Here is a 14,850-nt window from a genome sequence, read left to right as displayed (position 1 = left end):
AAATAGGAAAGAAGGAAAGAAGAGAGAAATATGGTCAAAGATATAAAGAGACTTGAGGGCACCATATGTCATGTTGCCTAAAATTGGATTTTTTAAAAAAGTTTTTATGGAAAAAAGGAAACCCTTTAAAAATTTTGGTACTTTAATTATTCTTAACTTTGAAGCTTTAATTTATCTAATTGACTTCTAAACTTGAATAATAACCATAAAAGTATTATCTATTAGACCCCAAAATTGAACCGTAAAAATGGTTCCAAGTTTTGCAAGCAATAATTTTTTAAGGAAAAAAAAAAAACTCAAAATCCAATGTCAAAATCTCTAAGTTTAGTTAACTAAATGTCCATGTAGGGGTACAAGGAAAAATTGATCGAAATGCTTAAACTGAAAAAGCTAACCGTAATCGATGACAAATTAATGTAATATTAATAGGTTCGTTTCGTGTTAACTTGTACAAATCATTTAAATCTGAGTCGATTGATAATAGCATTCTTTCTTTAATAAAGAAATAATAAATAAAATCCTTTGTGACCGCTTAGAAAAATGCAATTTAGAGTTGACAGTTGCATGTAGTATCACAAGAATTAAAATTTTTTTCTTAGGCAGGTTAATTTTTCTTCTTACTTTCTACCTATTTTCATGTCTTAGAAGTTTATTATTAGCTCCATTAAACATCCACTAACAAAATTGATACAAATGAAAATGTTAAAATGCACGAGACTAAATTGAAATCTTTGAAACAGAGACCAGAGATTGAAAAAACATTCCAACATTAGAAACAAAAATAAAATACAATTTTCTCAAAAATTAAATCAAAACGGTAAATATTGGGTGGCCTAGCTTATGCAACTTAGTTAAAAATATGGTTTTTTTTTTCCTAATATTATAAAAATGTCCTCAAATAGGTAGTCTCACAGAATAAGACTATACTTTTTCTTTTTCTTTTTTTTTTCAAATTACAATATTCTATCTCAAATAAATGGTACATTATTATAACATTCTTTACAATAGCTCTTTTGACCTCTCACATTTTAGTGTGAACTTTAAAATCAACTACTTTTACTCCAAAGTGGAAGATTATAATAATTAAAGAAAAGAGGCCAAAATATAATTTTCATTTTTTTCAATGACAATATTTTTATCAAAACACTTTTTACTATTAGTGATATATTTATCTTATAATTAATAAATTTGTAGATATTATTTTAAACTTTTTTCTCGTAGAAATTTTATATTGGATTATATCATAAAGTAAAAAGAAGCGGTACATAATCCAATTATTAAAAATCAATTCATTGGTCATAACAAAAGACTGTCCTTCAAAAACTTTGTTTTATCCATTATTTTAGATCCCCAAAGAGAGGCATTATAAAAAGAAGGTATCCCCTAATAAGGGAATGGGAGAGTTGAGATTGCCTCTAGTTTTCAACAATGGATCTCTCTGCAAATCTCCATCACCAACTCCTTCAACTTGAAAACCAGTTGCTTATTGGTTCCGGGAGCAGCCATGCTTGGACCCCCGACATCCCGTTGTAAGTATTCCCGATATTGTATTTCTATCCATTTGTCAATCATTATGGTATGTCAATTGTTGGTGTCGAAATTTGATCCGCTGATGTGGTCAATGGAGGATGATGTGACCTGCAAAATCAAACTCAACATTGGTGTGATGCCCTGCCAAACACCCTCTGATACTCAAGTTAGAACTTGATTGGGAAGAACTAAGAGGAGGGCAAGAATATGGTGCAAGACTTTGCAAGTTACGCACATGCTGTCACACCATCCTCCATCGACCACGTCAGTAGACTGAACTTTGACACCAACATCAACAAATTCTGCTTGCTTACTGTGATTCGAATTTGGGTTTAGCTGCATCGGTAAGGTAACCGTTCTCGAGATTTGATCGCAGGTCTCCGAGCGGTGATTTCGAGCCGAATTTTCATTTTCAAGACTTGAATCCAGGCATTGATATTGCAGAGAGCTTCACAAGCCTGCAGCCCTACCATTGCAGCAAATTGGGCCAGAAATTTGGAGAAACCAAAGAGGAGGAGGCCTCAGGTTCTTCTCCCAAATGCACTGAAGATTTGGACAAGTTTTCTCAAAGCTGTTGTTGCAGCAAGATTCATCCTACTGTTAATGTTTCTTCAAGGAAGCCATTGATGGCAGAGTTTTCAAGCTCTTTGGGATTTGACCAAAGCCTTTCTTTTGCTTCTTCACATTATCTTATGCAACAATCAAGGGCCTCATCTCTTCTTACTAAAGTGAGTTATTCATTCTAATTATATTTCAAAGTTTAGTCCCTTAATAGATTCTCCAACTTAAAAGGCTCTAACAAGTTCTAAACTAATCATAATTCAATATCTAATCGGCTTCACGTTTTTTAATGTTTAAATTTTGTACCCAATAAGTTAACGAATTTTAAAAAATGTTAATGAGGTTGGGATAAATTGAAAATTTAAGGCATATTAAAGTTTAAGAACTTTAACCTATTACTTTTCACTATTGAAATTGATTTTCATTCAAATATCTTGCCTTGATTCTTTGAATTTTGTTAAAAATTTGGTTCTTAGGTTTCCAAATAAACTCTGATGCTAAACCAATTTGAACATAATCAAGTTTGAATTTTCAAACCATGTTGTTGAACTTAAAGATATAAAAAAAAAACTTATATAGGTTAAATTTACCTACATTCATCCAACTTTCAAAATATAAAAACTAATGCATGATAAGTATGATAGTTGGTTGATTAAAAAAATTTAGACCTTAATTTAATTTCTTTCCAATAAAAATAAGCTTTTTTGTGTCATAAAATTAGTATACTAGATATAAATAATGGAATTTTTCACTAAATTTTGGAATTTTGGGAAGAATTTATATACCTTTATTTTTTTTATTCAGGAAGAATTATTTACCTATTTGAATGTCCAAAGTTGAAATCCTAAAAAATGACTAACCAATCTTAGAATTTTCCTTATATAGATACAATATTTATATATTTGTGGTTTCTTAAAAAAAAATTTATAACGAAATATTTATAATTATAGCATGTGAGATTAATATTAATAATTTTTTTCTAAAAGTTAATGCCTAATAATGTAATTTGCAGATGCCAAACCATGAAATTTCCCAAGCAAAGAGACCTTGTACCCTGAAGCAGCAAAAGCCAACTCAAGCCACTCCCAAGAGAACGCGAGTGGAGCCACGCGCCACTTGCCCTCCTTTGAAGGTATGATGAATTCCCAAAAAGAAAAAAAAATTTAATTTTGGAAAAAGATTTCTTTCCTTAATTTAGTTTCTTTTAAGTTTCAAGGCCTAAATTTTGAGTTTATTTTCATTTAGTTTTTTTCCTTCCCAATTTCATACTTTCACCTCTAAATTTTCATTAACACAACAGAATTATTTATGTCCTCGATGAAATACTGTTACAAATCGTTATTGAAATGATAAAGAGAGAATTTGAAAATAATTATTTTTATGAAAATGTAATATATATAATAGTCTCTTTGATCGGTTCATTCTCTATAACAACAATTTTTTTCAAATTAAGGTGAGTGGTTATGGATTGAATCATGTAGAGTGGAATAGTTCATTTGAGTGATTAGTATATTAAACTAAATTAAGTTAATATAATATTCTCGAAGTAAGCTAATCAAAACTTTTAATTATACTTTTTTGACACTCTTTTCGTTTGTAATTTTTAATTGACAGATTAGGAAGGAGAAATTAGGAGATAGAATTGCAGCACTTCAGCAATTAGTAGCACCCTTTGGTAAGGTATGAAAAATCAAACAAAATTTGTTTAAAATAATGTTTATTTTTAAATCTTATTTTTCTAAGTTACGAAATTGCCCTTGCAATTTTGGATAATGTTGCAGACTGACACAGCATCAGTTTTAATGGAGGCTATAAGTTACATAAATTTCCTTCAAAACCAAGTTGAGGTATTACTTCCATTTTCATTTCTAAATAATTTCTTTTTATTTAAAATATAAATACTATATTAATTAAAAAAATTATAGATTTAATAGGTATTTGTATCTGTTAAGTTATACTTGCATGGGCTAATATTCATGATATTGGGTACAGATGCTAAGCCACTCTTACATGAAATCATGTCGTCACAGAAACTACAAAACGATGTGTCGGGTGAGAGCCTCAACTCAAAAAAAATAAATGTCGACTTATCTTTCATAGACATATAAAAATTTTGATAGAAATTAAATTTAATTATACGCTTTTATGTACTATTTTGCAGGATGGGCTAAACGAGGAGAATAAAGAGGGTGAAAGTGATCTAAAAGGTAAAGGATTATGTTTAGTGCCATTGGCGTCGATTTTTGATTTGCCGGAAGAAACTGGCGGTGGCGGAGGCGGAGGCGGTAGAATCGGCGGCATTTGGGGGCCGTTGGCGGTGGCGAACTTCAATCGGAGAACATTTTGATGTTAAGTATAAGGATTTGTAAATATTTGAGAAGTAAAAAATTATTAATGTGGAGTAACTTTGGTCCTCTTTGAAATAAATTAGGTGAAGATTGGTCCAACCATGAGCCATTAGTAAGTAATCGATGGTTTTGTAAATGATTTCATACTGCAACTATGAAGATATGTTTGATGACTATTTTATGTTTTTTGTTGTCTAAAATTTTAGATTAAAAAAGTAAAAGTTTTATATAAATTTAATTATTCAAATTCAATATTAAATTTTTTATGTTATATACACACACATGAGAAACAGAAACAATTATTAAACAAACCAAAAGCATTTAAAAAAATTTCATTTTTGATTTGATTGTCCATTTTATAAAGTTGATAATTGTAGTTGTATATTGCTTGTTTCCACGAGACTGTTAGAGTTTGAAAGGAGTGTTTCAGTTAAGTTTCCAGCTTGCTCTGTTGCTGCAAAGAAGCATATTGATTCATCTACAAGGATTTTGGATGTTGAAGGCGTGGTATAAATTCTATTCTAAATTTATGATTATGTTGGTTCCATTTCGTATCAGTTGCCATCTGGATGACTCTGGGAATGAATGACTTTTGCTGCTTTGTTCTTGGATCTGCCATGGAATCCTGTGTAGATGGTGAGTACCCAGAATCCAGCTACATACAAGTAATCTAATCTAGGGAGTAGTGGCAGTGGGGTCTGAGAGATGATAAGGATGTAGAGTTTTGTCGACACGGTGAGTTTATCCGACGTATTTTCGTGTACATCCTAACTAGTCATTGTCACGGTACTTAGAAGTTAGATAGCCATTGTTGTGATACCTTAAGAATATTGAGGTCCTGCTAGTTTGAGTTAGGATGAATTAGTATAAATTCTGGAGTTAAGCTTTTCTTTTTCAATCTTGTATATAAATTCTGGAGTTAAGCTTTTCTTTTTCAATCTTGTATATGCTTCTATCTGTGGAAGGGAAACTAGTTAGATTCTACGTGCTCGATTTTAAAGGATTATCATGCCACCACCGAGGTAGTAAGATGCGATACTTAGTATTTGTTGTAGGATACGACGAACCATCGAGTGTTTGAATGCAAGTTGTGTCTGGAACCATTGTGATTTTATTAGACAATTAAAACTGAAAAAACAAAATATAGAACTTAAAAGGAAAAACAGAGTAGGGATTCTAGAAGCCAAATTTTACTTCACTTCTAATAAAAATAATCAAATCCGTATAGACATGAAGCTAAAATGGAGGAGAAATCAGAAACGTGATCACTCAAATTTTGTCTTCTGCCAACTCTGTCCCTTCTTGTCTATATTGTCTTGTCCTTCCCTTCAGAACGTAGAACATTATGTTACACATGGCTCCCCTACACTTGCCCTCATAAAATTAGGGCTCTGTACAATTTATCATCTCGACGCCGCAGCGCCGCACTGCAACGTGTAGTGTGCGCACCACTACACCAGCTACATCTTTTTTAAAAAGTTTTCTAATTTCTTGGTTGATCTCCATTCTTTTACATACCTGCAAAAGGAAGAATGAAGGACATAGAACCAATCCAAGTCAATAGTCAACTAGCAAGTTATGAGCTAAAATAATGATTTACATGATGAGTCAATAGAACTAAAGCTTCTTTTCTCGTAAAGGGTAAGTCGACGCCCCAACCCCCAGGATTAGTAAAGCAGAGGTGGAGGAAAGCTAAAAAGAGAGCGAGTGCATGAACGTAATGCCATATGTATGGTGAGGGGCAGGTATAGTTGAGGGGTTGTCGCACAAAATTTCATACATAGTCATATTAATCCTTCTACACTATGTAGCAACACCAGGGCGTTCATAGAGACTGAGTGGGTTTGATGACCAAGAAGTTATTCTTTAGCTAAACATTCTTTCTTACAGATATATCCGATCCCCATTACCTGCAAAAGAAAGGAGAAAGAATTTCATGTTCCTTCTTTTGCTTCCGAGAATGGAGGATTAAGAGAATCCCAAAGCTTCCTTTTTTCCTCGGGTGTATCAACAGTACCTAAGAGCTTCCTTACTCCTAAAGGATAAACAAAACCACAGTTTCTACGGTGCTCTCTCATTTCACAAGATGCCGGGCAAAATCCTCTTTTCTTGCTCACTTCCACATAATTGCAACCATGCTCTAATACAGCTTCTTTGTGGATCCATTTTTAAAGGTAAGGCCGAAATTTTGTAGGTGAATGCGGGGAAAAAAAAAAGGTCATGCTTCATTGAGAAGAACAAAAGAATACAAAATGGCTTGCAAAAAGACAGTCTAACAAAAGGGGCCAAACTAAAAGGAGATGCTCCGATCTAACAAGATCAAGTCTAAGGGGTAATTACAAAACACTTTGGACACCAAGGCCCGAAGAGAAACATGAACCAAGCAAGAGCTCCTCCCGCACCCACAGAACAGCACAAAGTCCTGCACACCACAAAAAATGATTCCTTGTCCCGAAATGAAGAGTGAAGGAGAACCTCTTCCAACAACAAACTACACTCTCTAGGGCGAATAGAACAAACCCCAAAACCCTCAAACAAACAATTCCAAACTGAGGAAGCAAACTATCAAGACCACAAGGGATGATTGAGATTCTCTGTGGCACCTCTACAAAGAATACAACACTGCAGCCCTATCAAAAAAGAAGAATGTCTCGCAACACGATCCAAAGTATTAACCCTGCTGTGTAAGACCTACCACAAAAAATCTGACCTACTGTAGAATCTTAACCTTCCAAAGCAAAGAAAAAAGTGGAGCAACAAGAGGGGAGAGGATCCACAATCCATGAAGGATTTACACGAAAACAATTCGGAAGAATTAGGTGACCAAAGACGAGAATCCTGCCTGCCCAAGCTCATAACGAAGTACCCCACCCAACCTAGACAATAAGGCCACAAGATCCAATGTCTCCCTAGCGAACAAAGGACAATGGAAACAAAAAATCAAGGAAGAAAAGGCAAAACGGAAGCCACCAACCAACCCTTTGATGATACAAGCAACGGAACAAGGAGCAAAAAGGTTTTTCCTCAACCAGCTATCCCCTCAGAAGTAGGTATAATTCCCCTATCCCCCACCAAATAATAAACAAACCGAGGAAAGAAGGGGAATCCAGAAGAAATAGCTATCCACATATTCCTAAGAGTGCCATTAGAACCCCGCCTACCACCCAATCAAAGGGATGACGACCATACTTACTCACTGACCCTACACCACAAAAAGTCCAGCTCCTATGAGAAACGTCATAACCATCAATGAATCCAAGAATATCTCTTCATTGATAGAAATCAGGTCTATAGCCCAACAGTATTGCAAAATTTGATGGGGGAGGAAGTCCTCACGATGGAGAGTGATCCTCCACAGGGAGGCAGCAATGGAGGAAATAGTTAGAGACTGGAAGAAAGGGATGGAGGTAGAAGGAGTGGGGAGGGTATAAAAGTGAATGCACGTGAATATGAATTAAGAAGATATTTCAATATCATTAAATTGAAAATAAGTGAAAGGCAAAATCACATGTACCTCTTACTTTTAGACTAAAAAAAACAACCAATTGAAGGCAGCACCATACAAGAAATGCTTCCAAGGGGAAAATGACAGCAAATTGTTAGGACTGTATATACCATAAAAAGCAACATTTATTTTCCAAAAACGTCTAATTCAACTGGATTATTCAGAAAGCCAAACCACTTCCAGAAAGACTGAATTGAGAGAAGCCATAGGTGATCCTGCGGGTCAAATCTATTGGAGAATCGGCCATTCAACTAACATTAAGAACCCTTCATGCCCATGGGTATAGCAAAATGTATACAAGCTCCTAATGGAAAAATAAAAATCAATGAGGGTTCGCCTACTCATCTCATATTTGCCACACTAACCGGCTTTGTGAGAGACCTTTGTTCTCCTTGACGGGAATTCTTGAGAGATTTTTCATGCAAGCAAATAAATACAAATAAAGTCAAAGGGAGATAGTGACCTTTTCAATCGCTCATTTTTTAGGGAAAGGTACAACCAAGAGCAGCCATTTCATTGGACCATTATACACAGCACTCAAGCATGCCCCACAAATCCTTATCCGAAGGTCCAGATATAGACTTGGGCAATACAAACCCTCCATCTCCAGTATTCTGTAAACATTAATGATAATCAATTATATTAAAAATATCAAGCAAGTATAACCTTCACGTGAAAAATGTAAACATTTCCAGTTTGCTGGTAACACAATTTCAATGTTCTGACACTAAGCGCTAAGACAATCTTCCTAAAGATGATGCAACTATGGGAAATTAAGACAAGAAGCCAGGTAAGCAAGTAAATTTACGGAAAATCAACATGTTAATCATAACCTCCAAGGGTGGCCCTATTAGTAAAGGCTTCGGATATTTGGAGTTACTCGCCAGTCTCCAATGACCTAACTCAAACTTACAAAGTGGAAAATTTAATAATTTAAACTCCTTATTGTTTCCTTGCTAGCACAGGCCTTGGGGTGGGCAAAATCTACTCAAGGATTAGTGGGGTGGGACATGATCATTCATTATGCGAGGATTGGAATTCAATACCTTGGTTGTTAAAAATCTATAATAAAACATCATAAAACATGTTGATTCTAAAAAATCCATGGTGACATGTCGTATATTTTGTTCCAACACAGAATCTTAAGAGCCATTAAAAAGAAGAGACAAATATAGTACAATGGTAAATATAAATTACCGTGTAACTAACACTCCAAAACATGCACTTCACTTTTCATGGCATTCGTACAACAATAATTATGGCAAGGAAAGCAGTCGGAGTATTGGACTTACCACATACACAAATAAATCCTCAATGAGCAAATTATTCCTTAATATTGCATCTACTTTCCAAACTTAGACTCGTAAATTTTGCATTTGAAATATCATCTACTTTCCCTTTCTCTACCATTTTCCTGTAGAGACCCACTATCTTCTTGTCCAATTCATAATATTCTTCCATCTTCTTCATAGGTTTCAGATCCAGATCAATAAAGTATACCTGAAATATTGTAAGCATGTAATTTGCCACCTACAAATAATTGATACCATACAGTTGAGAAAGACCTACTCAAGATACTGAGAATTGCTTCTTTTAGTACATTTAGACTTGGACTGAAGAGGAGTTTCAAACAAACGGTGTATTGAAGTAAATTCATAACTGAAGCAGATGGAAAATATGTTACACAAGCCCAAAGAGATACAACATTGAAATACCATTTAAAAGAAAAGATCAGTATATCTTGGTGAGACCTGATAAATTATTAATAACACAAGTTACATAACCAAATCTTATTATGATCACATCAAATACTTGGCATGATGCTTGATTTCAATGTTCATAACTGTTTCTGAAAGTAAATTCTCTTTTTCCTATATCCCTCAAAACCTTACTCTTGAGTGGCAAAAATATCAATTTGAAGAACTGTAATATAAAATGCTTTTAAATAATCTGGCATCCCTTTGTAATACACTGAATGAAAATAATGAATTACATATACCTTATAATCGAAAAATTGCCCTGTTGATTCAAGGCGTATTGTGTTGTTTGAAGACCCCCAATCTTCACCTCTTGGCCTAAAGCTAATCATCAAGCTGCAGTCTTTAGCAGTAGCAGCTATTAAGAAGTTTTTGACAATCTTCAAGCTTTGATCACGAGGGAGGGAATGCAAAGAGGCATATCTATGCAATTCTTCATCTTCGTTTAGCTGTCCACAAACTACACAAGGCTCCGAAATTACATCATAATATGCATGAATAGCACCTTCTATGTCCAAACTATCAAGTTTCTGGACTTCAAGAAGTCGATCCAGAACTCCAGATTTATATAAAGTTTCAGTGACAAGCTGTAGCAAGCTAATAGTACACAGCCCATCATCTGCTAGGATGACACACTTGAGTGCATCTTCAAATGCTTCTCCAACAATCACATCAGTATTTTCTGCAGAACCACCCAATGCCCCAAATATAAGAGAGCCATTCAAGAACACCCGAAAGTTGTTTTGAGGGGTGGAAAAAAGATCCTTAATTGCTTTAAGTATACGATCCTTGGATCCAGAGAAGAGATCTAGTGGATCATAATCACTGAACTCCGATATCTACAAAGTAGAGTGCAACCATAGTGAAAATTATATTAGGAAATAATAAATTAAGACAGCTTAATTAATTAAAACAAGTAACTCAAAACTAAATTTTCAATCACAGGAGTATGCAAGCATAATACCGGATCACTTTTTAATAAGAGCCACTAAATGTAAGGAATACTTATCATAATTTAGCCTCTAAAAGAATTGATGAAGAAATATTATCTCTTTTTTCTTTTTTAATAGGAAACTTAAGAGATGTATTAATCACACAAAAAAGAACAACCTAAGAGCAAGGGGTAAAGGACCTTCCCAAAGAAACTAAAATAAGAGGGCCTTCCAGTTTTGAAGCATCAAGGAGAGGGAGTAGATATAAAAGAATTTGCTATATGTATACCACCACCTCGAAGTAATAAGTTGTACATTACTCCATCGAATAGACAAATCAAAGGAAATATTACCTCTTCTTGGTGCAACTTAAGCGCTTGGTGCATTCTGAAACGGGTCATACACCTCTTAACCGCATTGACATGGGATATGAACCTTGAGAATGGGAGAAACCCACATTTTGGCTTTGGGGGTAAGGAAAACAAAAAAATAAAAAATAAAAAGAAACCACTTTTAATCATTCATTTGGAGTAATGCTGGCAGAACTAAACTAAACAATGCCAACAAAAAAGAAAAGCAAAATAAATAACATAGCAGTGAGACATACCTTTATCTCAACAGATATGCAAGGCTCACCTTCTAAAGCACCTGAAATAGAGAGGGTAAAAAAATTTAATCACCAGAATGATAGAATAAAAACAAGTGAAAAACTAACAATAGGGGCGGGGGGAAATTAACAAGGACATCTCCGCCTGAGATCATGTCTGCAAGTGAGGCCAGACAATTGGTGTGGTAACATTTCATTCCAGCAGAAACCCAGAGCCGGAAACACATATATGTTTAAATATTCTTCCTTTTTTAATCCATTGGCTTGTATTTTTCAAGAGCATGCAGAAGATGGAGACAAATTTTAATCAACAAAATCGTATACAGCACGAGAATTGACTATTCATCAAGATCATATGATTTGAATATCTAATTATTAACAATAAACTATAATAACAATTTAGAAGATGCACATTTTTCTATTTTTCTTAGAAAAAAGAAGAGAGAGAAATCAAAGTACCGCAACAAATTAGACAATGATAAAACAGGGAATTAGGAAACCCTTTCCACTCCAAAATTGGCCCTCCTACACCATGAAAACTCAACAGATTTAAAATAATACACATAAGATGCCAAAATATATCAACAAATTTGACTAAACTTTATCAATAGAATGCTTCTAAAGCTAATCCACAAACCAGTCCCAAATTCCAAATGTTACCCCTCCCCCTCTCTCTCCAAATAAAGGAAAGGGGGGAGGCAGACGATGAATATTGGGGGCAGAGGTGCTGGATTGTAGATCCAGGATGGATAGAAGATTAATTTTTCCATCTTGATGAGAAACTAAAATTAGTGTTGGATTTTTCATTTTAAACATGAGGTAGGTAAAGATAGGGAGGTTATTTTATTTGGGGCAGTGGAAGATGAATGTTCCTGGATGGTATATAATTCTAGTACATTTTACGTACTTGAGGGAAAGAATTCACAATAGATGTAGATGGCGAGACTGGTTGTTGCTGACTACCGCAGGTAGGTGGTGAGTTGAGATAGGTACGGGTGGTTAGGCTGCCATATACATTATGCTAGTTACTTCTATACATCTGCTTTTTTCTTTTTTATGAGGACCAACCAGAACTACAAAAAGGACAGCCACTAGTTAGTTAGCAGCATATTAAAGAAGAGAAGAGAGTGGAAGCAGACAGGAAAACAATAAGAAAAAGGAGGGTCCAATTTCCAAAGCACCAAGCCCAAGCCACTTGAATGCTTCGGGAAGCTTTGTAATATTCCTAAAAAAACGATGCAATTCTTTCATTTCTTAGTTTCTAACAGCTCGCCACTTAAAATAAATCAAACCAATACCAAGTCAATAGTTTTAACTTTTAAGTTTCTCTTCAGATGAAGAAGTTACTATGACGGGTAACCTACTAGGCAACCCTGTTCGGAATTCGGAAAATGTTCAAAAGGTTCTATCTGCCGCCTTGATTCACTTTTCAGGGAAAAGGACTATTGGGAATGGGGAAAAAAAATGCTACACTGAAGGGGAAAAAAACATGCTCCTTTGAAGGGAAAAAAAAAGTAGTACAATTGCATGACAGACCCGTCTATAATAATTTTACTAGTACACAGACAGCTTCTTCGCCTTTATTTGTTAAGTGGAAAGATGACAAGTCACAGACTACACAAGCTAACATGCGGGTTGTCCCCTTCTTTAAAAGAAAATGCAGGGGTACAATGGTACTTAATAGAAAAGTACAGAAAAACTATCATTACCGTGAGGGAAAATGGAATGATCAGATAGAACAAGAACATAATCACGTTGTGTATCAATCTTTCCAGTATTTACTCTCCAAGATGGGCGTTGGCTACTTACATTCTTCTCAGCCAACTCCAGAAATTCTCTGCTTACCAAGACAAGTTTCTGCGAATGTAAAGGGGTGCTGCGGTCAGAAATTTATATCATGTCTACAAGGTAAGTCACCATAGCCTCAACAACCGTTTGTGTATTCAAATTTTTGCAACACTTTAAATTATAGAATTAGACGACAATCAGCTGTATTTCTGGAATTTATCAACCAACTTAAAGGGCAAAAGAAAAACATACACCAGCATCAACGTGTTTGGAACCCAATAGGGGGCTCATTACATGCTGCACGTAGGTTTGGGCAGCAGTGTCTCTGTCAGTGGATGACATAAGGTTCCCTATGTCACCCCACAACAAGTACTCGTACTTGGAAAATGCCGTCGGACTCCTACAATTTGATCCATTGATGGGAGCCTTTTGTATGCGCATAACTTTTCCAATCTATATCAAGAAGAATAGTTTAGTCCCCAAACAGTTTTAATTCTCAATTCGATCTTCTCTCTTCTTTAGGTTGAATTTAAATCGTCTCTTCATTTACATTCTTATATGATACGTATAGAACAATGGTAATTCTCAACAATTCCCTAGTTATCTGAATGCCCCATTCCCTAGTTACACATGCAACTACAGAAAAGCATCTGCACCACCCTTTGCTTTCTTTCCAATCATTAACGTATAAACTGCAAAATTAATTCTAACGGAGTAACGAAAACCATTTTTTTTATTATGTTCAACGTACAAAAGCTGGAGAGGAGCCAGTATAAGCAAGAACAAGATTAGCGGCTCCTTCGCCTCTATAAACCCAATCCGCAGCGTCCTTCTCTTTTAGTACAATCTCCATCCCGTGCGTTTGTCCTCTGAGAGAGAGAAATGGCGAAATAGACATAAATAAAGTTCCAACAAAAGAGGAAAAAGAAACAAACAGTAGCGGCAACGACAGCCTAATCAATCATCCTCAGAATCGAAAGAAGATTCAAATACCTGATCTGAAAATTGCATATAGTCCGTAACTATCCGGTGATATAAACCTTAGATCTTCTGAGAAAAGCCACATTCCACAATGCAGCTACAATTGAATACAAAAATCAAGCAATAAACACGGCGAGAAGGTGAGAAGTGAGTAATGTGAAAGCGAATTGAACCAGGAAAACGGAGTGGATAGTAATGATCGGATTTTGGGGACGGAGGTGCAAGAATCAGCTCAGCGGGACATGAGAGAAAGAGCTGCGACGGCTTCGAGCAAACGCAGGGTATGAGATCTGAAAGAGGGAAAGGCAATTTTGTTTTACAGTGTGGGATTGTTTTTGTTCTGCGAAATCTGGTGGGGTTTTGGGGAGTTTTATCATATGAGAAAAAAAATAATAAAAAATTATATCTTTCTATGAAATAATTGAAGATCCACTTTGAATGTACCACCGGGTCCTTATTTGTACTAGCATTCTTGAACAATGTATTCTATTCATGAAAACTATTTTTTAAAATGATTGTATCTATTCAGTTCCATATTTAAAAAAAAAAAGACTTTTAATTTTGTGTTTAAAAAGTTCAAATCGTTAACATCATCGATTTAGTATTTTCATGTCATGTTTGATATATTATGTAACAAATTACGTGACGAGTTAATTTAGATCTTTGATGGATATGTAAAATTTTTTAAGTATAGACTAAATAGATAACATGAGTTTAGCTCAACTGATTAAGACATTTATTTCTAACTAAAAGATCATGAGCTTGTACAATATTCGCTCCACATGTTGCATTGCCTATTAGGATCCTAGTTGATCTCATACTTTGGTTATTATGTTGAGTT

The 14,850-nt window shown here is 34.9% G+C and overlaps 2 protein-coding genes across 4 annotated transcripts; one reads left to right on the top strand and one right to left on the bottom strand.

Moving 5' to 3' along the window:
* The first annotated feature begins 1,310 nt into the window (after positions 1-1,310).
* On the top strand, positions 1,311-4,615 carry LOC111014034 (uncharacterized). Of its 2 annotated transcripts, XM_022288632.2 has the most exons (8): positions 1,372-1,529; positions 1,628-1,794; positions 1,907-2,258; positions 3,104-3,223; positions 3,706-3,771; positions 3,873-3,938; positions 4,084-4,143; positions 4,253-4,615. In XM_022288632.2, exons 2-8 carry the CDS (start codon positions 1,766-1,768, stop codon positions 4,436-4,438), a joined length of 879 nt encoding a protein of 292 aa, XP_022144324.1. In that variant the 5' UTR covers positions 1,372-1,529; positions 1,628-1,765; the 3' UTR covers positions 4,439-4,615. The 2 variants fall into 2 exon arrangements, with proteins under 2 accessions (XP_022144323.1, XP_022144324.1); XM_022288631.2 differs by lacking the exon at positions 1,628-1,794 and having other exon boundaries at positions 1,311-1,529.
* Positions 4,616-5,613: 998 nt separating this feature from the next.
* LOC111013962 (inositol-pentakisphosphate 2-kinase) lies at positions 5,614-14,397 on the bottom strand. Of its 2 annotated transcripts, XM_022288530.2 has the most exons (12): positions 14,183-14,397; positions 14,022-14,106; positions 13,780-13,897; positions 13,281-13,481; positions 12,950-13,097; positions 11,700-11,765; positions 11,241-11,281; positions 10,987-11,097; positions 9,944-10,540; positions 9,237-9,444; positions 8,408-8,558; positions 5,614-5,957 (listed from the first exon to the last, which is right to left on the bottom strand). In XM_022288530.2, the coding sequence occupies exons 3-10, from the start codon at positions 13,879-13,881 to the stop codon at positions 9,268-9,270; spliced, it is 1,443 nt and encodes a 480-aa protein (XP_022144222.1). In that variant the 5' UTR covers positions 13,882-13,897; positions 14,022-14,106; positions 14,183-14,397; the 3' UTR covers positions 5,614-5,957; positions 8,408-8,558; positions 9,237-9,267. The 2 variants fall into 2 exon arrangements, with proteins under 2 accessions (XP_022144222.1, XP_022144224.1); XM_022288532.2 differs by lacking the exon at positions 11,700-11,765 and having other exon boundaries at positions 14,022-14,396.
* Positions 14,398-14,850: the final 453 nt, after the last annotated feature.

Source organism: Momordica charantia (assembly GCF_013281855.1).
Source record: "Momordica charantia cultivar OHB3-1 chromosome 8 unlocalized genomic scaffold, Mcharantia_2.0 BLBB01000008.1, whole genome shotgun sequence".
NCBI lineage: Eukaryota > Viridiplantae > Streptophyta > Magnoliopsida > Cucurbitales > Cucurbitaceae > Momordica > Momordica charantia.
Note: the sequence above shows the minus strand (reverse complement) of the source record. Positions and strands in the feature narration are given on the sequence as shown.

Coding starts and splice junctions, on each gene's coding strand:
- LOC111013962 (XM_022288530.2), bottom strand. CDS start 13,881: ATGGAGATTGTACTAAAAGAGAAGGACGCTGCGGATTGGGTTTATAGA. Junction 11,766..12,949: donor TCATTCCATTTTCCCTCACG/GTAATGATAGTT, acceptor TTCATGGTGTAG/GAGGGCCAATTTTGGAGTGG. Junction 9,445..9,943: donor GGCAATTTTTCGATTATAAG/GTATATGTAATT, acceptor ACAATATTTCAG/GTATACTTTATTGATCTGGA.
- LOC111014034 (XM_022288631.2), top strand. CDS start 1,429: ATGGATCTCTCTGCAAATCTCCATCACCAACTCCTTCAACTTGAAAAC. Junction 3,939..4,083: donor TCCTTCAAAACCAAGTTGAG/GTATTACTTCCA, acceptor TATTGGGTACAG/ATGCTAAGCCACTCTTACAT. Junction 4,144..4,252: donor ACTACAAAACGATGTGTCGG/GTGAGAGCCTCA, acceptor ACTATTTTGCAG/GATGGGCTAAACGAGGAGAA.